Source organism: Protopterus annectens, chromosome 10.part0, assembly GCF_019279795.1.
Source record: "Protopterus annectens isolate FY-2018-M chromosome 10.part0, PAN1.0, whole genome shotgun sequence".
Classification (NCBI taxonomy): Eukaryota; Metazoa; Chordata; order Ceratodontiformes; family Protopteridae; genus Protopterus; species Protopterus annectens.
In genome coordinates this window covers 1792268909-1792289370 of record NC_056744.1, presented here as the reverse complement: position 1 = coordinate 1792289370, position 20462 = coordinate 1792268909, and the positions used below count along the sequence as shown (strand labels likewise).

Genomic DNA, 20462 nt, shown 5'->3' with positions numbered 1-20462 from the left:
GAAAACGAGGGTATTCAAGGAGAGATGTTGAAATGAACACATGTGAACCTTGTATGACAAATAGACGAAATTATGCAGCATTTGAGAAAAAGAAACGGAATTCATCTTGTACACAGCTGTGTGTCACTTATAGTACAGATAATAGACAAATCAGAGAGATTAGCAAGTTTTGACCCATTCTTACCCAGGACTCTAAACTGCATTCTATAGTAGGAGACCATCCGCATTATAGTTATAAAAACAAGAAAAATATCAAACGTCTCCTATGTATGAAAGATGGCTTCCAGAGACCTACTACAATAGGGAGGAAAGGAACTTTTCAATGTGGTAACTGTTCTGCCTGCAGGCACATTGATAGCAATAACATCTTCAGGTGTCCGGGAATGAATCGAGATTTCATTTTCAATTGTAAGGCTACATGTGCCACTAAAAATGTTATTTATTTAGCTACGTGCAAAGAATGTCCTTTTTATGTTGGAAAAACCAACCAGAATTTCAGGAAGAAAATACTACGACATCTAGGGGACATTAGAAGAGGAGATGTCCATAATGCCTTGGCGATACACGTTTCAAGATTTCCTAGTCACAGTTTTGTCTTTAAAGTTATTGAGAAAATACCTGGCAACATTAAAAGAGGTGACATTGTCAACAAAACGGAAATCTGTGAAACCAAATGGATAGTAAACCTACGAGCAGACCGAGCTCCCGGCCTGAATGCAATCATTCCACTCAAACCAATGCTTAAAGCAAGGAGACCTACCATTGGCTGATGAGTAGGTGTGTTACTGAACCATGAAGCCAAGTGGATGGCGATAAGTAAAAAGAAGGTGTTGTCTGTTACTTTGAATTCTATTGGATAAAACCCTGGTATAAGTACAAGCAATGGTGTCCCTGTTCAGTATGACCTGATGAAGGATTTTCTGAAAGCGCTTATCGTATGTTTATTTGGGACGTTACACTTATATTCGAACTAAAGGAGAATTTGCTAAACTACTTGTTGCTGAGTATCTTGTGCTTGAGAATCTCTTGTGACACATGCTTGAAGTGGAGTCTGACTAACATTTGTAAAGCTTTAGTTTTGTGTTCAACAGAACAAGGAAACGCCAGCGTTTTTATGCAATGCTTCGTATTATGAGTGAAATTGGAGCACCGATAGAAATTGTAAGCTTATCTGGCTCTATTCATTGAATTCTGTACTTTTTTCTGAACAATAACTTGTTTTTGTTACAAGTATCAAGGCGTGATTTAAACGCACGAAAGGATTCTTACGGCAATAATTGCATTTGGTGATTTTATTGCAAGATGAACACTTGTGCTTAAATGCAGCAACGTTCTTATTGAGAAGAAGTTGGACTATTTGGTGGTTAACCAAACACTCGGGAACGCTTTTAAAAGCAATTTTAACATTTTAATAAATTACTATTATACCTGAAATAGCTGTGGAGTAGCGGTGTGATTTTTTCCATTTACTTGAATATTTTGCTCACCGCTACCTTATCAGTGAGCAGTACATTTTAATAGTACACATCTTGTGTACACTACCAGGAGACAGAACCTGCACTCATCCCGCAGAACCTACTACACATCTTGTATACACTACCAGGCGAAAGAACCTCCACTCATCCCGCAGCACCTACTACACATCTTATATACACTACCAGATGACAGAACCTCCACTCACCCCGCAGCACCTACTACACATCTTATATACACTTACCAGGTGACAGAACCTACACTCTTCCCCAGCACCTACTACACATCTTATATACACTACCAGGCCACAGAACCTGCACTCGTCCCCAGCACCTACTACACATCTTGTATACACTACCAGGTGACAGAACCTGCACTCGTCCCCAACACATACTACACTTCTTGTATACCCTACCAGGAGACAGAATCTGCACTCGTCCCCAGCACCTACTACACATCTTATAGGCACTACCAGGTGACAGAACCTGCACTCTTCTCCAGCACCTACTACACATCTTATATACACTACCAGGCCACAGAACCTGCACTCATCCCCAGCACCTACTACACATCTTATATACACTACCAAGTGATAGAACCTGCACTCTTCTCCAGTACCTACTACACATCTTATACACACTACCAGGCGACAGAACCTCCACTCATCCCGCAGCACTTACTACACATCTTATACACACTACCAGTCAACAGAACCTGCATTCGTCCCCAGCACCCACTATACATCTTATATACACTACCAGGTGACAGACAGTTGTGTACACTTACCATAAATGTAGATGTTCGAGTGCATTCACTGTTGCAGTCATTACATTTGCGTAATCTGCTGGCAGGTTGCCCTCAGTCTGACTGAATAACAAAGTCTTGGGTCCTGCGTCGGTTGCGGTCTCCTCTTCCATGACGTCAGGTTGTCAGGGGTATAAAACATGCAGCTGATGCCATTTTAATCAGTTTTTCTTGCCCCAGATGTCAAGTGCCCCCAAAATGGGGAGAAAAAAAAAAAAAAAAAAAAAAAAAAATATATATATATATATATGTATGTATATATCAGTATAAATATATAAATGCACTTTAGAAAACATAAAATTTACCTTCAACTAAAAGCAAATACACCACAAAGGCTTTTGAGTATAGTGAAGGAAAGAAAAGGTATAGAAAGGGGGCTGGCGGGTGGGTAATCCGGACTGCAACAGTGAATACACTCGAACATCTACATTTATGGTAAGTGTACACTACACAACTGCACTATGCTCTTCATGTTTCACTGTTGCAGTCATTACATTTGGGTAGAATCCCAAAGCTATGGATCGGAGGATGGAACTAAACAGCAATAGGGGCAGCTATAAGGCCCTGCAAGACTGCAGTGGCAAAGCCTGCCCTGGATTTATAAAAGAGAGCTAAATGGTAATGCTTTGTGAACGTATGAACTCAGCTCCATGTAGGAGCTTCTAAAACGTCTCTGGTAGGGACCCCTCTAAGGAAAGCTGCTGAAGTAGAGGCAGCCCTGGTGGAATGGGATCGGATCCCCTTGGGCACAGGTTTACCATGGTGCAAGTAGCAGAAACGAATGCAATGGCTTATCCATTTAGAAATAGTCTGCTTTGATATAGCCTTCCCCTCTGATCCTGCAGCAAATGCCACCAGTAGTTGCTCAGACTGAGATTTTGTCCTGTTTCAGTAGAATCTTAGTTGTCTGTGTACATCCAATGAATGCAGAATCCGCTCCCCCTTGTTCTGCGGATTTGGGAAGAAGGTTGGCAGGTGAATGGTCTGGTTTAGAACCACACTGGACACCACCTTAGGCATAAAAGAAGGATTGGTCCTGAGGGTCACCCTGTCCAGGTAAAAAATAATGAAAGGCTCCGCTGCCATGACAGCCTGTAGTTCTGAAACCCTTCTAGCTGAAGTGACTGCCAAAAGAAAGGCTGTCTTCCAAGAAAGAAATTTTATATCCGCAGTAGCTGCTGGTTCAAAAGGAGGTAGGGTGAGTTTTCCAGCACAAAATTGAGGTCCCATGCAGGAGTTGGCGCTCTCCTGGGAGGCCTTAAATTTTTGGCCCCTCTGAGGTACTGTTTTAGCAGGAGATGAGAAAAGAGGGGAGACTCTGTGTTGTAATGAGCCAAGATGGCAGAAGCATGGATTTTTATTGAAGAAAAAGATAGGCCCTTGTGAAGCATCTCAGTTAGGTATTGCAAAATCTGAGGAATATTGGGCTTTGCTGTGTCTATTCCTTTTGCTTGGTTCCAAGCACAGAATCTGTTCCATTTATCAGCATAAGATGTTCTAGTACTAGGCCTTCTGGCCTCCGAAATGACATCCATCACAGGTTTACTGAGAGATGTGATTGGTGGAATTAGTTGATTAGCCATGCTGCAAGATTCAGAATTTGAAGCGGAGTGTGCAGAATTTGATAGTTCTGCTGAGACAATAGGTGAGGTGTTTGAGGTAAGTACCACAGAGAAAGGTGTGACATATTCCTTAGAAGCGGGTACCAGTTTTGGCGAGGCCAGTACGGAGCAATTAAAATCATATTTGGTTTTTCCTGTCTGACTTTTAGTAAGACCTTGGAGAGTAGAGGCAGAGGGGGAAAGGCATAGACTGACAGGCTTTTCCAGCTGAAGGATAGAGCATCCACTTTCCATGCTTTTTTGTGATGAGTTCTCATGCAGAATTTGTCCAACTGATAGTTTTGGGGAGAGGCAAATAGATCTATGTCTGGGCTCCCCCATTTTTGTGTTAACATGCTGAAGATTTGTGGATCCAGTTTCCATTTGTGCGGGTCCATAAGATTTCTGCTTAGGCTGTCTGCCAGAGTATTTTGTTTTCCTGGCAGGAATTGAGCCTGAATATGTATTTGGTAAGTCAAGGCTGTGTTCCACAAGGCCATGGCTAGTCTGCAAAGGGGGTAGGAGTGTGTACCCCCCTGCTTGTTTATGTACAACATAACTGTGGTGTTGTCCATCTTTATCAGTAGTTATCCTGGATGAAGGAAGTCCCTTGAAGGCTGTCAGAGCATTCTGAACAGCTAGCATTTCTTTCTGGTTGATATGTAGATGCATTTGGTCTGGGCTCCATTTGCCCTGAATGCATCTCCCTGCCAGATGGGCCCCCCCCAAGCATAGTCTGAAGCGTCTGTAGTAAGGGTTTGGGTGGCAGGGGGTAAAATAAATGACAGTCCCTTGTTTTGGTGATGTGTCTCTGCCCACCAAAGAAACTCCTGTTGCAGGCAGGGAATGAGAGAAGTCATTGTTTCCAGGCTGTGACAATGTTGACTTCATAAGCTTTTTAGATACCACTGAAGTTTCTTCATATGCAGTCTCGCATAGAATTAGTAGAATGCAGGATGCCATGAACCCCAAAGCCTATAGAATTTGTCTTGCAGAAAGCTGAGCTTTTGTTGCCATTTATTTGAAGTACGTTGTCAATTGAATTTGTCTGTCTGGTGTGAGGTAAGCCATCCAGGCAGTAGTATTCAAGCTTGCACCCAGGAATGTAATTATTCGAGAGGGTACCAGTTGTGATTTCTTTTCGTTTATGGTGTACCCTAGGCATGCTAGAAGCCTTTTTACAAACGCCAGATGTTGAAGAAGAGTGTCCTTGTCCTCTGCCTGAATGAGACAATCATCCAGATGAGGATAAATTTGAATATTTCTTTGTCTGCAAAATGCAATTACTGGTGCCAGGCACTTTGTAAAGACCCTGGGCGCAGTAGATAAGCCAAAGAGCAGTGCAGAGAACTGGTAATGCAAAAAGCCTGCTTTGAAGCGGAGGTATCTTCTGCAAGATTCCCTTACTGGGATATGCAGGTATGCCTCTTAAGTCTAGAGTTACTAACCAGGCATTCTTGCCTAGCATAGGCAGTAGCTGTTGTAAGGTCAGCATTTTGAATTTTGGAATGTCCAGGAAAGTGTTTAGAATTGATAAGTCCAGAATTGGATGCCATGATTTGTCTTTTCTGGGTACCAGGAAAAGTCTTGAATAAAATCCTTGTCCTTTTTCCTTTTCTGGTACTGGCTGAATAGCCCCCATATCCACGAGGGACATGACTTGTTTCTGGGCCTCTGCCCACTGGTTTGGTGGCAGATCTGGCCATCTGTTTGGAATTGGCAACATGTGGAAATGAAATCTGTACCCCTGGGATACTATGTTTAATACCCACTTGTCCTGGGTAATTAACTGGCAATTTTGAGCATGAAGTGCTAGTTTTCCCACCAAGGGGGCTGCCAAAAGATAAGTGCTCGGAGATGGTAAGGGAAAGTCATTGAGACTGCTTACTGTAGGGTTGTGCTTTGTTACCTCCAGATTTGAAGGTGGAGGCACCCCATTGCTTTGACCTGTAAGATCCCTGTGATTGATATCTGGAGCCTTTGGAGCACCTGGGTTTGCCCTAAGCGGCTCTGTTGGACACAGGAAAGGACCAATTCTTAGTAGGCCAGTGTCTACTGAACCTGGTTGGCTGTACTTGCAAGATATCTTTTACAGTTTGCATAGATTTAGCTTTGTCTTCCATTTTCTTTAAAACCTCTTCTGCCTTATTACCAAACAGACAGTCATGCTGTAAAGGGGCATCCAACAATTTAGCTTTAACATGATCGGGCAGATTTTGCTCCTTGCGCCAGGCATGCCTTCTTATCACAGAACCAGTTACGGCAGCCCTGTAAGAGGCCTCCAAGGAATCAAAACCACATTGCAAAGTATGCTTTCCAACCTGTTCTGCTGAATGCAATAAATCCTGTAACTCTATTTTCCACACAATCAGAAATCAACATCATTTTCTGTTTCAGTAAGCCCATAACATGCTGTTGGTATTTAAGCATATGAAACTGGCAGTTTAAAGCCCATATTGCCAAGGTTGCAGACGTATAAACCTTCTTTCCCCATCTATCGAGCACCTTGGAATCTCTATCAGAAGGGGTAAGATTTTTGGCTGTAGAAGCCTTAACACCCTTGGGACCCTGAGAAATAATTTCAGGATCAGCAGCAGGATTTTTGAAAAGAAATTTGTGAGAGTCAGGAACCCTGTAATATCTGTCTGGCTTAGTAGTAGCCGGAGGCAGGGAATCAGGAGCCATGTTCGATTCCGAGAACACATCATCAACAATGTCTAATACAGGAGGTATTGCCAAAGGCCTATGCTGAGAAGATGAAGAAAATCCCTAAGCCTCTTTTTTGATTCTGAGAAATCCTGACTCTCCCAGTGAAAATGTTCCCTTAAAGTATGCAAAGTCTCTCCAAAAGAGTAATCCTCAGGAGGAGAAGCAGAAGGGATGGATCCCTCTGCATCACAGTCCTCATAAGGTGGAATAGAAAATTCCTGATCAGAAGAGGAATCAGAAGAAATGGAAACCTGATCTGAAGATTCATAATCAGTGCCTTGTCTAGGCCTTTTAGCAGGGGGGGGGGGTTGGGAACCCTTGATCAAGGTAATTAAATCCTCAGCCATTTTGATCATTTGTTTTTTAGGCATAGGGGCCTGAGCACGTGGCTTATGCGTCAGTTTTTTAGACACAGAAGTTACTTTTGGCCTTGTTTTTGATGATGGCGCCAGTTTAATACAAGAATGTTGAAGCCTGAAAACACCCTCAGAAGCCGGTGCCTGCTCAGCGACTCTGGACCCATCCAAGGGAGAGACATCCGTGGGTTCAATACTTGTAAAAATCTCACAGCATACCAGACTCCGAATGGGTCCCGGTAGAGGCCTGCGACTCAAAAGTAGTGGGTATCAGGGGCTGTGAAAGTACCTCACTGAGCACCGGCGAACTGGCGACTGGCTTAGGAGAAGCTTCGTCGTCGGTTTTGGACCTCGACGGTCTGTCTCTGTCTTTTTCCTTGCATTTTTTGTGAACTCCGGTAGTCGGACTGCTAACCGACGACATTTCAGGGTAGTTAAATCTTGAACCAAAATCTTTAGAAGCAAAAATATACTGACTCTTAATAGTGCGTTGGTCAAATTTAGCACAAAACCGACACCAAGGCACGTTGTGATCAGGGCCTAGGCAAGGAATACAGTACAAATGAAAATCCTTATGAGGTATTTGCTTCCCACAAGTAATGCAATTATTAACTTTTACTGACATCGGTACGGAGCAAGAAAAAGTTTCCCCAACGGGGTACTTAGCTTTAGTTTGAAAACTTAATTTCTGAAATCTGAAACTCGAAAACAAAAATTTCAGGAGTCGTCCGACTGGCACTTGCGAACTGCTTCTGCTTCGGCACCGCACGGCAAGAAAGACTGATTAAAATGGCATCGGCTGCATGTTTTATACCCCTGACGTCATGTGAGAGGAGACAGCAACCGACACAGGACCCAAGACTGTGTTATTCAGGCCGACTGAGGGCAACCTGCCAGCAGATTATCCAAATGTAATGACTGCAACAGTGAAACACGAAGAACATTCTGCACTTGTCCCCAGCACGTACTACACATCTTATATACACTACCAGGTGACAGAACCTGCACTTGTCCCGCAGCGCATACTACACATCTTATATACACTACCAGGCGACAGAACCTGCACTCTTCTCCAGTACCTACTACACATCTTATATACACTACCAGGCGACAGAACCTGCAATCGTCCCCAGCACCTACTACACATCTTATATATACTACCATGTCACAGAAAGTACAGTTTTGTACCTACCATAAATGTAGATGTTTGAGTGCTAATACAGCTGCAGTAATCACAGATGGGGTTTTCAGCCGTCAGGCGGTCCCTCGGTCGGCCGAATTCCAAAGTCTTGGTCCGGCGTCGGTTGTCGTCGCTTACTCTTCTGACGTCAGTAAGGCCAGAGTATATAAGACACAGCCAACGCCATGTTCTTCAGTCTTTCTTGCCCCAGATGTCAGGTGCCCCCAAAAGGAAGGCAATACATAAATAAGGCTTATCTACATATGCAAGCAATGCAATGTAATGCAAAATCAGTGTAAGCAAGCAAATAAAACATAGCAGGATAACCCAGTCAGGTGGTATGAAGAGGTTGTTAGGCCCCATGCCTTTACCAAGTGGGGAAGGAGGGAGGGAAACCTGTACTGCAGCTGTATTAGCACTCTAACATCTACATTTATGGTAGGTACAAAACTGTACTATGTTCATCGTGCATACAGCTGCAGTAATCACAGATGGGTAGAGTCCCAAAGCTATGCATAGGGTGGTAGGTACTATGAGGGACTGGGTTGAGCCAGAATGCCCTGCAAAACAGCAGTGGCAAAGCCTGCTCTTGTTCTGGAATATAAGGGCAGGTGGTAGTGTTTTGTGAAGGTATGTACAGAACTCCAAGTGGCTGCCTCCAAAATATCCTTAGCAGGAACACCTCTGAGGAAGGCTGTAGAGGTAGCTGTGGCCCTGGTGGAGTGAGATCTGATACCAGTAGGGACAGATTTCCCATGATAGGAATAACAAAACCGTATGCAGTGGCCAATCCACTTGGAAATGGTCTGTTTGGTAACTGGTTTCCCTTGAGCCCCTACGGCATAGGACACAAAAAGTTGTTCTGATTTCCTGAAGGACTTTGTTCTGTCCAAATAATAACGTAGCTGCCTATGGATGTCTAAAGAGTGAAGCAGCCTCTCCCCTTTGTTTTGAGGGTTAGGATAAAAGGTAGGTAGGTGTATGGCTTGATTTAAGGCTACCTGGATACCACTTTTGGCATAAAAGATGGGTTGGTACGAAGGGAAACCCTGTCCTGATGGAAGATGAGGAAGGGCTGCACCGCCATGAGGGCCTGTAGTTCAGAAACCCTACGAGCTGAAGTGACGGCCAGAAGGAAAGCTGTTTTCCAGGACAAATGTTGCAGATCTGTTGAGGCAGCAGGTTCAAAGGGAGGCAATGTTAATTTTTCTAGTATGTAATTAAGGTCCCAGGCTGGTATTGGTTGCTTCCTTGGAGGTCTTATATTCTTAGCCCCTCTGAGGAACTGTCGTAAGAGTGGGTGAGAGAATAAAGGAGGATCCGTGTTGAATTCTGCAGAAATGGCTGAGGCATGTATTTTTATGGAAGAAAATGAAAGTCCACTGTTCAGCAGTTCAGCTAGGTACTGTAAAACCTGAGGCAAGTTCAATTTTCTAGGGTCCTGGCCTCTTTTCTCATTCCAACAGCAAAACGGCTTCCATTTTGCGGAGTAAGCTTTTCTAGTAGATGGTCTTCTGGCCTCCAAAATGACATCCTGCACCTCCTTGGAGAGTAGGGACTGTTGTGGTGTCAAGGAATTTTCCATGCAGTGAGGTTGAGTGTTTTCAGCTGACTGTGAAGAGTTTTGTAGCTGTTCTGAGTCAGTAGAAGAGGCATTAGAGGCAGGGACCAGGAAGGAGTATGTGTTAGGCTCCTCAGGAGTGGATACCAGTGTTGCCTTGGCCAATCTGGAGCAATCAGTATCATCCTCGGTTTGTCTGTTCTTGCTTTCAAAAGCACCTTGGGCAGAAGGGGCAGAGGTGGGAATGCATAAACTGTCCATGCCGTCCAACTGAATGAAAGGGCGTCCACTTTCCAGGCCTTTGGATGAAAGGTCCTTGAACAAAACTTTTTCAGTTGATGGTTCCTGTGGGAGGCAAAAAGATCTATGTCTGGCCTCCCCCACGCTTGGATTATCTCTGTAAACACCTGAGGATGTAACTTCCATTCGTGTGGATCTGTCATATTTCTGCTTAGAGTGTCTGCCAGTGTGTTTTCCAGTCCTGGCAAGTACTGTGCTTGAAGTTCGATTTGTCTTTCCAGAGCCAAGTTCCAAAGAGTCATGGCTAGTCTGCACAAGGGGTACGAATGTGTTCCTCCTTGTTTGTTTATGTACCACATTACTGTGGTGGTGTCTGTTCTTATCAGTAATTGTCCTGGATGCAGGAAGTCCTTGAAAGCTGTAATTGCATTTATTACTGCTAGCATTTCTTTTTGATTGATGTGAAGGTGCTTTTCCTTTTGGGACCATCTGCCCTGAATGCACCTGTCCTTCATGTGCGCCCCCCCAGGCGTAATCTCAGGCGTCTGTGGTTATGACTTGTTTTGCTTGAGGTTTGCAGAATGGAAGGCCTGTGTTTACTTGACATGCTTGGGTCCACCATAGAAATTCATTTTGCAAACATGGAATTATTGGTATAATTGCTTCCAAACTGTGACTGTGTTGAGACCATAGATTTTTTAGGTACCATTGAAGTTTCCTCATATGCAGCTTTTCACATGGGATTAGAAGAATGCAAGATGCCATGTATCCCAGAGCCTGCAGGATTTTCCTTGCAGTAAGCCTGGTACTTTTTGCTAGTGTTTCAAAGTACTGAGATTGTTGCCCTTGTTTTTCTGGCGTGAGATATGCCATCTGGGTGTTTGTGTCCAAGTTGGCACCCAGGAAGGTTATTTTCTGAGATGGTGATAGCCTTGATTTCTCCTTGTTGATGGTATATCCCAGAGAAAGCAGTAACCGTGTCACATATGCCAGATGTTCCAGTAGTATGCGTTTGCTGTCCGCTTGGATCAGGCAGTCGTCCAGATAAGGGTAAATTTGTATCCCTTGAAGTCTGCAGTAGGCAATCACTGATGCCAGGCACTTTGTGAATACTCTGGGCGCAGTAGATAAGCCAAAGGGCAATGCAGAGAATTGATAGTGGATTGAACCTGCAAGAAATCTGAGGTATCTTCTCCAGCTTTGTCTGATTGGGACATGCAGGTATGCCTCCTTGAGGTCCAATGTTACCAGCCAAAACTCCCTGCCCAGCATGGGAAGAAGTTGCTGTAATGTGAGCATCTTGAATTTTGGTACGAGTAGGAATGTGTTTAGGATGGATAAGTCCAAAATGGGTCTCCAGTCGGTTCCTTTTCTTGGTACCAGAAAAAGTCTTGAATAAAAACCTTGACCTTGTTGGTGTGTAGGTACCTTTTGTATAGCTCTCATGTTTAGGAGCTTTGAAATTTGCAGTTGTGCCTCTGCCCTTTGATTTTGTGGCAGGTTTGGCATACCTCTCATTTTTGGAAGAGTGTGAAATTGAAATTTGTAGCCTCTGTTTATAATGTCCAGTATCCATTTGTCTGTTGTGACAATACGCCAATTGCTTGCAAATAATGCTAATTTCCCTCCCAAAGGTGCTGCCAGCTGAGACTTGCTTGGCATGGAAATGAGGGAGTCATTGGGTTTGCTTCCTGTATTGTTGTGCACTGTCTTCACCACCTCTTGGTGCTGGAGATTGCCATTGTCTGCCTCTATATGATCCTTGTGATTGCCCTCTGCCCGTTGTGCGTCTGTATCTACCTCTTTGGGGCTTGTCAGTGGCTGAAAAGGACCAGTTTTTTGAAGGCCAATTTCTGCTAAAACATGGTGGTTGGACCTGTAAGAAAGCCTTGACAGTTTGCATAGATTTGGCTTTTTCTTCCATTTTCCGTAGTATCTCCTCAGCATTAGTACCAAATAGTACATCCTTTTGTAAAGGAGCATCAAGAAGTTTAGCTTTCACATGATCAGGCAAATTTTGTTCCCTAAGCCAGGCATGTCTGTGAATGACTGATCCTGTAGCAGCCGCTCTACTGGAGGCCTCTAGGGCATCATAACCACATTGTAAGGTGTGTTTACCCACTTGCTCCGCACTATGCATCATATCCTGTAACTCCTTTAAATCTGGTTGTTCAGGTTGAGACATTTTGTTCCTTAATTGTGATAACAGGAACTGTTGATATTTAATCATATGAAACTGACAGTTTAAGGCCCTCATGGCTAGGGTGGCCGAGGTATATAACTTTTTACCCCACCTTTCTAGAGATCTGGATTCCCTTTCTGCAGGGAGTGGATTCTTGGCAGTGGAGGCCTTTAATCCCTTGGGGCCTTGTGAAATGGTTTCAGGGTCAGCATTATGGCCTTTGTAGAGAAATTGGTGAGAGCTGGGTACTCTGTAATACCTATCAGGTTTTACTGGTGCAGGAGGCAGAGAATCAGGGTTAAGGCAAGCCTCCAAATAGACATCATCCAGTACATCCAAAACAGGGGGTATAGCCAGAGGTCTGTGCTGAGGTAACCAAAGAAATTCCCTAAGTCTTTTCTTGGAATCTGAAAAGTCTTGGCCTTCCCAATGGAAGTGTTCCTTCAAATTGTGCAAGGTTTCCCCAAAAGAAAAATCCTCAGGAGGGGATACAGAAGGAATGGACTGTTCTGCATCCGAATCCTCAAAAGGGGAGTAAGAGTGTTCCTCTGCATCAGAATGTTCTGATAAAATGGATCCCTGATCAGAAGAGGGAGATTCTTCCTCCACTCTGGGTCTCTTGTCAGGAGGGGGCTGAGAACCTCTGATAAGAGTAATTAAATCCTCAGCCATTTTAAGCATCTGTTTCTTAGGCATGGGTCCAGGAGATGGGCCCTGTGCAACAGGCCTCGTGGGATGCCTGGCTGCTTTGGATTTAGTAAAAGCCTTTATTGAAAAAGAAGATGAGGGCCTAAATACACCATGGGTGGAGGTGGACCTGTCCACATTAGTAGGCTCGACATTAACAGGGGCTTCGGTTGTAGTCTGGGAAAGGGCCGAGGACCCAGCGGTCTCGGGTACAGAGGACACCGTCAAAGGAGTGTCGTCGGTAGTCATGGACTGCAAAGGCGTCTCGCTGAGAACCGGACCACGTGTAGCCTGTTTTGGCGGGGACCGTGGGTCTCGCGTGTCGGTCCTTTTCCTTGCGTTTTTTGGACAAAACGGTAGTCGGAGTGTCCGACGACATTTTATAATCAAAAGCTTTACCAAAGTAGTGTTAGGCGAACTCCGCCAGACGCTTGATAGTGCGTTTATTGAAGGTAGCGCAAAAGCGACAGCCCGAGACGTCGTGGTCTGGGCCCAAACAAGGTATGCAAAGGGAATGGAAATCCTTATGCGGTATTTGCTTCCCACAAGAAATACAATTATTAACTTTTTCTGACATCGGTCTGAGGCAAGAAAAGTTTCCCCAACGGGGTACTTAGCTTTAAAGAAGACTTCGGTTCCAATTTTTTTCGTAATTCAGGAGCTGGCCGACCGGCACTTGTGAACTGCTTCTGCTTCGAGCACCGCGCGGCAAAAAAGACTGAAGAACATGGCGTCGGCTGTGTCTTATATACTCTGGCCTTACTGACGTCAGAAGAGTAAGCGACGACAACCGACGCCGGACCAAGACTTTGGAATTCGGCTGACCGAGAGACCGCCTGACGGCTGAAAACCCCATCTGTGATTACTGCAGCTGTATGCATGATGAACATCCTGCACTTGTCCCCAGCACCTACTACACATCTTATATACACTACTACACCACAGAACCTGAACTCGTCCCCAGCACCTACTACACATCTTATATACACTTCCAGGCCACAGAACCTGCACGTATCCCCAGCATCTTTTGCTTGTTCACAGATAATTACCACTGTACCTCAAACCTCCCATCTCCTCCTTGGAACACACAAATGCCTATATGCAAAGGTTCAGCTACAGGACATTTAATCTATCTTGTCTCCCAGGAGCAAATGCTGGAACAGAGGACATCCTCCTCCTCAAAACTGATGGTAAGGGAAGAGGTGACAACATCACTGTTTTTAACAAACTCAAAAACAGATGGTTAACTGAAGAAAATGAAGCAAGTTCATACTCAAATAAAAATTTTCCAAAATACATCCCTTAGCAAATTCAACCGACTGAGGGCTACCTGCAGGCAGACAACCCAAGTGAGAGGACTGTAACAGTGAAACATGAAGAACATCAGGTGTCTGTAGAATAGATAAACAAACAAAAGACTCCTGAAAAATCTGAAATGCATCTCAACCAGTGTGTGTGTGTGTGTGTGTGTGTGTGTGTGTGTGTATGTATGTACATACAGAGCAGGAACAAATGTCTACAAATGGAGAAGAAACATGGCACATGTAGGTGGCAGGTACCTGTATTAAAACAGTAGAAATGCAGTGATAACTGCAGCACCCCCCCCACACACCCCCCCACCTCCAGATTACCCTACTGGAAATAAAGTATTTGGCCCAGACCAATCAACTAGCTTCCTTGTCCTCTGAGCTGCAGAGACAGAGAAGTGAAGAGGGGTTACTCCCTTATAAGCATGCAAAAAAGCTTGCACTAATTTTTTGTTAAACATGCAGATGACGAAGGAGTAAGCAAGGAGGAAATGTCAAAGGGCACAAAGACCTTCCAATGAAGTCGGTAAACAACCAAGAACTGTAAGACAATAGATGAAACAGCAGAGGAACTGCTTACAGCGGCAGGCTAACACTGAAGGTGGTGAGCAGTGCTGTACTTAAATGCATTATGCATTCTTAGTAACGGCTCTGCTTCTGCGTGCTACAGGGTGACTAATCGCTTCCTCAAGCATTTTACTTTACTTCAAAGGGCTAAGCAAGATGAATGGTGAAAACCAATGAGGGCAAGGTAAACTTACTTTTACCGATGCCTAGTCGCACTGACGGTTCTAATGCTGCTGCAAAAATTGAGAAGACAATGACTGTTCAAACAATGTTTTATTCATTCATTTAAAGATGTACAAAGAGTGGATCCCCACAGGGCCACTTTCAGCTACAACACAGTTATACAGTTATGGGAATTACAAAAGGAATCTCACAATCTATAGACTACATTATTAAAATTATAAAGTAAATCACAATGAAAATCTACTCTTCTCAAATAAAGTCCCAAAAACTCTACTGCAGACAACCGTTAACTACACAACAGAACAAAATGCAATACAATTCAATATCAGTAGAGACCACACTGCACAATAACCACACAAACATTTCATGAGACCAAACCCAAACAGCGTTAATAAAACTGAGATCTGAATGTTCTCACAGGAGGCACATAATTAACTTGTAGCATACCCTAACACTAGCGGATCCTACTACTAATTTCAGAATCTAGTTGCAGATCATCAGATATCCTAAAGAAGTATGCCAGTTGCAACATCCACAGATAACTTTCAAGTATAGGGGCTTGTGCTTTCTGTAAACTTAGGAAGGCATGTACTACACCTTTTTATTAATGCCATGATGTCCTGCTGATCTTTGAAGGCCATAGAAGAAGCTGGAAAAGCTAGTCAATACGCATTACCAAAATGACAGTCACAACCCCAGGTGGCTGAGTTCAGTTCCTGCTTTATATTTCACATGCAAATCCCAAACAGAACTTCTTCAAGAACGGATAAGAATAGCAGCGAAGCCTAAACTGTGCAATCAGTTCTTTCAAATGCAGTTTCATTTGTGTAGCAGTTCAGTGTTCTTAATGATCCATGACAGATGTGAGCTCTGGCAACTTCCTCCTAGACTTATAGTCAAAAGCATCACATATAAATGAGGATAAATCACTGCTGATTGGGATAAAGTCACCAATCTTCAAAAGAATATATTTCTTTTCCATTTTATACAGTCAGCTGTAGAGCATTCAATTAAGGAACTGAGAAGACTACAGTGTTCAGCAGAAGACACTGGTCCTTTGTGGTTTACGCAATTCTGGATTAGCAAGTAACAACTTGAAAAGGTTAGATCCAGCTGTTACATTAGCTCTGAAAGTACTTGCATGTAGTGAAATTCTATTTTAAACTGCTGTGTCCATGTCAGAATCCAATGTTGCCCATGTGACTGCTTTACTACCTCCTTCTGGTATACAATCAAGCCATAATAAAGGGACTCTGAATCTCAGTGACTCTACTCAGTAAACTGAACTACCACAGACCAATGTCTGACAACAACTTAAGTTCAAAAATCGCACAGAATTCTTGCCAACTGACTACCTCCTAAAAGAAAATTCCAAACAACTACACAATGAAATCAACATCATCCCAACAACAGCAGCATCATCATCACTGCAACACGGGTATCATCTGTACACTTCAGGTATTCGCCTGCCACAAACCACTCATGCATACTCAGGTTTACTAAATAAGGTCAGACAAACATGCGTACACTTACAGTTAGTCTCGGAGTTCTCTCAGGCACTCTGCACTTTCCTTCAGGAATGTTCAGTCATTGCGCAGCATGTGTTCTGGGTGGAGAACCCGAGTAGCCCTCTTCAGCTGGTAGTGTAGAGCAGCATGCCTTATTTTCATACTAGCCACTTCCCTTACGATAGGGTCACTGGAAGACATTCCGATATGCATGTGTTAAAGGGTAATATCTCAACTTTTAAAGGTACTTCTCAATTCATCTGCCAACTTCTTCCAATTCTCTTTGTAATTTGTGTCAATGAGCCTTCCTTGAAAGAAAACATTTCACTCCCATTTTATACATCTGGGACACATCCATAGCTCAAAATTAAAGCTGTCCACTATGACGTGGCATGCACTTGGATGAAACATGACAAACAATGCCATATTCATTACAGACCTTGCTGTGTCAAGTTTTCCACAACACTCCAGTTTTCCGCCAGCCAAAAGTTCAAACTCCTCTGACCAGAAATGCCATAATGCAAACTCTTATTCAGCAACCTTGAACAGTTTACTGCAATAACTTTGCCAAGACAACTCTTAAGTATGTAAAGAAGTTACAGATTTACAGTAAAGCCATAGAATCCAAAAATCCATCTTCAAAAACTACTTTACACACAAAAACTGAACAAATACGGTCGTACACCAAACAGCACAATTAATGTGGTGCAAACTGACTTGTGTGATACAGAAATCGCACCTCTTCCATTCTGTGACGTTCTGTACCAGCGCATGGTCCATCACCAAATTATGCCACAGGCACACAGGATGCTTTCTTCCCCAAGAAGCAGTGAAGTGGAGACGCACATCATTTTTCTGCCTCAACTATCAAAGATTCCTGAAGTCTTTAACCAAGAAAGTCAAAGACCAATTGGGACCAACTGTCAACTGCAGTATCTAAACCACTCCAAAGGCCAGAGATACAGGTACTTGGAAACATCTGCCAACCATCATTCAAGTCTTAGCATGACTTCACAGACTGACTTTCCGACTTAAGAGCAGGAAGCAACTCTACAAAAGTACCACAGCAACCCCAGTATAACAAACTGAGTTATTCCAAGTTCTTCCTCAAATTCCAGTGGCAAAGACATATGCTCTAATCAGGTATACAACTGTAGGATTGTACTCTAGGTCTGGCAGTATAGTAGATTTAAGGCGGAGTTCTTAATGAATTGCGTTCATTCAACTAGAATCAATTCTTACTACTTTCACTGAGAAAAAACACCTTCAAAGGTCGTCCTCAAAATGAGCAGGTATGCCTTGTGGGTTGCACTTGGCTTACTAAGACTAAAGCAAGAAACAAGTTCCATGCTGGTTTACTAAGGAAAAATTCTTCTCCAAACATTTGCTTCTTATTCATGACAGTCACATCTGGTCTTGCAGTTTGTACTACTCATCTCTTGCTGTTTACAAGGATCATAAATCAGGCTTACAGGTCAGGATATGCCTATAGTATCCCACTGTCCTGAATGGTCTGGACTACAGCCATGGATTTGGTCATAACCATCTCTGGAACTTATCTATCTGATTTTACATGTGATCTATTCTCCTACCTCACACAAGGAGAGTCATTTATGATGTCAAACTCTTTCTCTGTCATTTGCACGAATGTCTTGGTACAGTTGTCTGATATCAACAGTTCTGTTTATATTTACTTTCTTTCTTTCTTTAGGAAGAAGCATGTGACTTTGTCCTCGGTATTCTGGTCTGATGCACATCTGATCCACTGGGAAATGTGAAAGACTGAGAAGACAAAATGTAGTTCTTGCCGTTTTGTCCTTTTCGTGTTTTACTGAGAACAAACAGCACATACAAACTGAGACAACATTTGGATGCAGACACTTTAACCAGAACCCATGATAGAGCTTTTTGGCAGGAGTTAGAAATTAAGTTACAGATTTAGAGCCTGAAGGTCCAGCATCTTTTTCGATTCTGCTAGCCATGCGAAACAATGATGAATCTGGAAAAGCAAAAATTAAGGTAACACTGAACAAGAGGACACACGTATGCATGAGTGCTTCAAGTAAATGAAATGCAGTTCAGTTACTTAAAACATAAAACTCTACAAAGAATGACCTATATACATTTTTTTAAGCTGAATAATAAAAATAATTTGGCTGGTACTGGAACTGAATCCAAACTTGCACAAACACATTCACACAAAAAAATGAAACGTGGTTACAAATATTTTATTCATTTAGTGAAAATAATAATATGAAAGTTTCCATGAGTGACGGTAGAAGTGCTAATTTACCCTGGCAGGTTCCATCACAACAGTGCTCATAAACTTAATTAGTTTTTGACATCTAACATGGAATGGAAATAAAACCAAGCAGCAGTAATTCCATGTAGCTGTAGTTTTCAAGAGAGACAATTTAAAGTAAATAAATATAAACATCATAGCACAGTCCCCCTCAGCCACAAGACGGGGTTCGAATAAAATAAACTCTAAGGGCAGTTTATTCCAAAGGAATGCACTCACTTGCTGAATACAGTGTAAAAATTTAGCAGACGTGTATACATGCCTCTGCTTTCAAAGGCAGCTTCACAATATATATTCTTCACACCTGTAACATGAATTAAATTAGCTCCTTTATCATCAATGCAAGTACTATATTAGTGCCATTTTAAATACTACAGGATCGAGCCCAGTGGCACAGATGCAGGATGCATGCCCGCAAATGTGCTAACCACAGCTCAACAATAAAGTAAGGATGGGGCTGGTGAGGACAATGTCCGCAGGGCTCCTATTCCTAACATAGTCATAAACATCCAACTATGCAACTACCACCTGCAGAGGACTTTTAAACAAGCAACAGGTTTGTGCAGGGTAAACAATACTGCATTTCTGAAGTACCCAAACATTTGGAAGGGGTTGGCATTACAGCTGCCCTGGCTCCATATCCACCCAGAAAGGGTACTAAGGATTAGGAGACATTTAGCAATGACAGAAAGGAGTAATTGTAGTGTTACTGGGACTGACTCTAGGCAGGGGAGAAAGAGATGCAGCAGAACAAAGAAAAGTGAAGTATTTGCAGAAACAAAGGCACAAAGAAGCCAACATGCAGTGTTATGCTTGTGCTGTCAGAGACTATGTCATGTCTATGTCACACTACAAGTGTGCTATAAACACATGACTGCAAAGCCTCAAAGCCAGTGGGATGTTTTCCACCAAGCACTCCAAAGGTACATACCAAGTTCAGTATTTAAAAGTGTGCACAACACCACAACCGGACACAAGGACATTAACAACACTGGCTGGTATGCTGGTGAAGATGCATGTTCTGCATCTACAACTCTGGTGTTAGATGGCCCCCTGGCGGCTTAAGGACCAGCAGAATGAGTACAGACAAATACTGTTTTGTGGGGGTTGGAGGAGGCAGGAGCAACTCAATCATGGTTCTGGTATACATGTAACACTACGGACTGAACAACAGGTGATGTCAGAAGATGGCAGCATTACCCAAGAGGGCTGGAAAGAAGAGAGGTGCTATGACCCACATACCACCAACACCCAACAAGAAAAACAATTCTGATCTCATAAAGGTAAAGGGACACACAGCTGGCTTCCAATATGACGGAGAGCTGTGACGTAGTCTGGAGGTTAGACAAATGATTCTACAAGTCTAGAAAAATCAACAGTAGAAAAAACTAAGGTAATGACTGAGGAACCATGTGCAAAACTCACTCAAGCAAATCAGAATGGATTGCTCCAGCAATAAAATGGACTGTAAATGCAACTGTCCCAAGCCACACAGAAAGGAATGAAAGACTGCAAAACATACAATGGAGGTAGGTGTGTGCATATGCATTTAAAAAAAAATGAAGATATTTACAAAAGCACAGAAAGGGGAAAGGAAGGCATCATACATGAAAAAATGCATAAGGGACAAGATTTAGACAGCAAAGGACACCAAGATAAAATGCAGCTTGAGTACCCATTCCAGTACCAGACATGATGGATGCGTGGAACGGACTCGTGGTGAAGATGGTGAGGGTAAACTGCGTGGGATGTGCACAGCGCAGCCCAAGCAGCACTGGGATAACACATGAAAAAAAACATGT

The 20462-nt window shown here is 43.1% G+C and overlaps 1 protein-coding gene across 8 annotated transcripts in view; it reads right to left on the bottom strand.

Annotated features, from left to right (window-relative positions):
• PRR14 (proline rich 14) overlaps positions 1 to 20462 on the bottom strand; it is a 1002113-nt gene that overhangs the window by 88474 nt on the left and 893177 nt on the right. The window contains exon 10 of one of the 8 annotated variants that reach the window (XR_006366759.1): positions 16384 to 18357. The exons of 3 other annotated variants lie outside the window; for them this stretch is intronic. Coding sequence is in view for 1 of the 5 variants with exons in the window: in XM_044086621.1 (XP_043942556.1) it covers positions 18333 to 18357 (25 nt within the window). In the remaining 4 variants the exon portion in view is untranslated. Of the gene's footprint in view, positions 1 to 14921; positions 18358 to 20462 lie in introns of those variants that run through there. 4 more of the 8 variants (XR_006366760.1, XR_006366761.1, XM_044086621.1 and 1 more) reach the window with 4 other exon arrangements.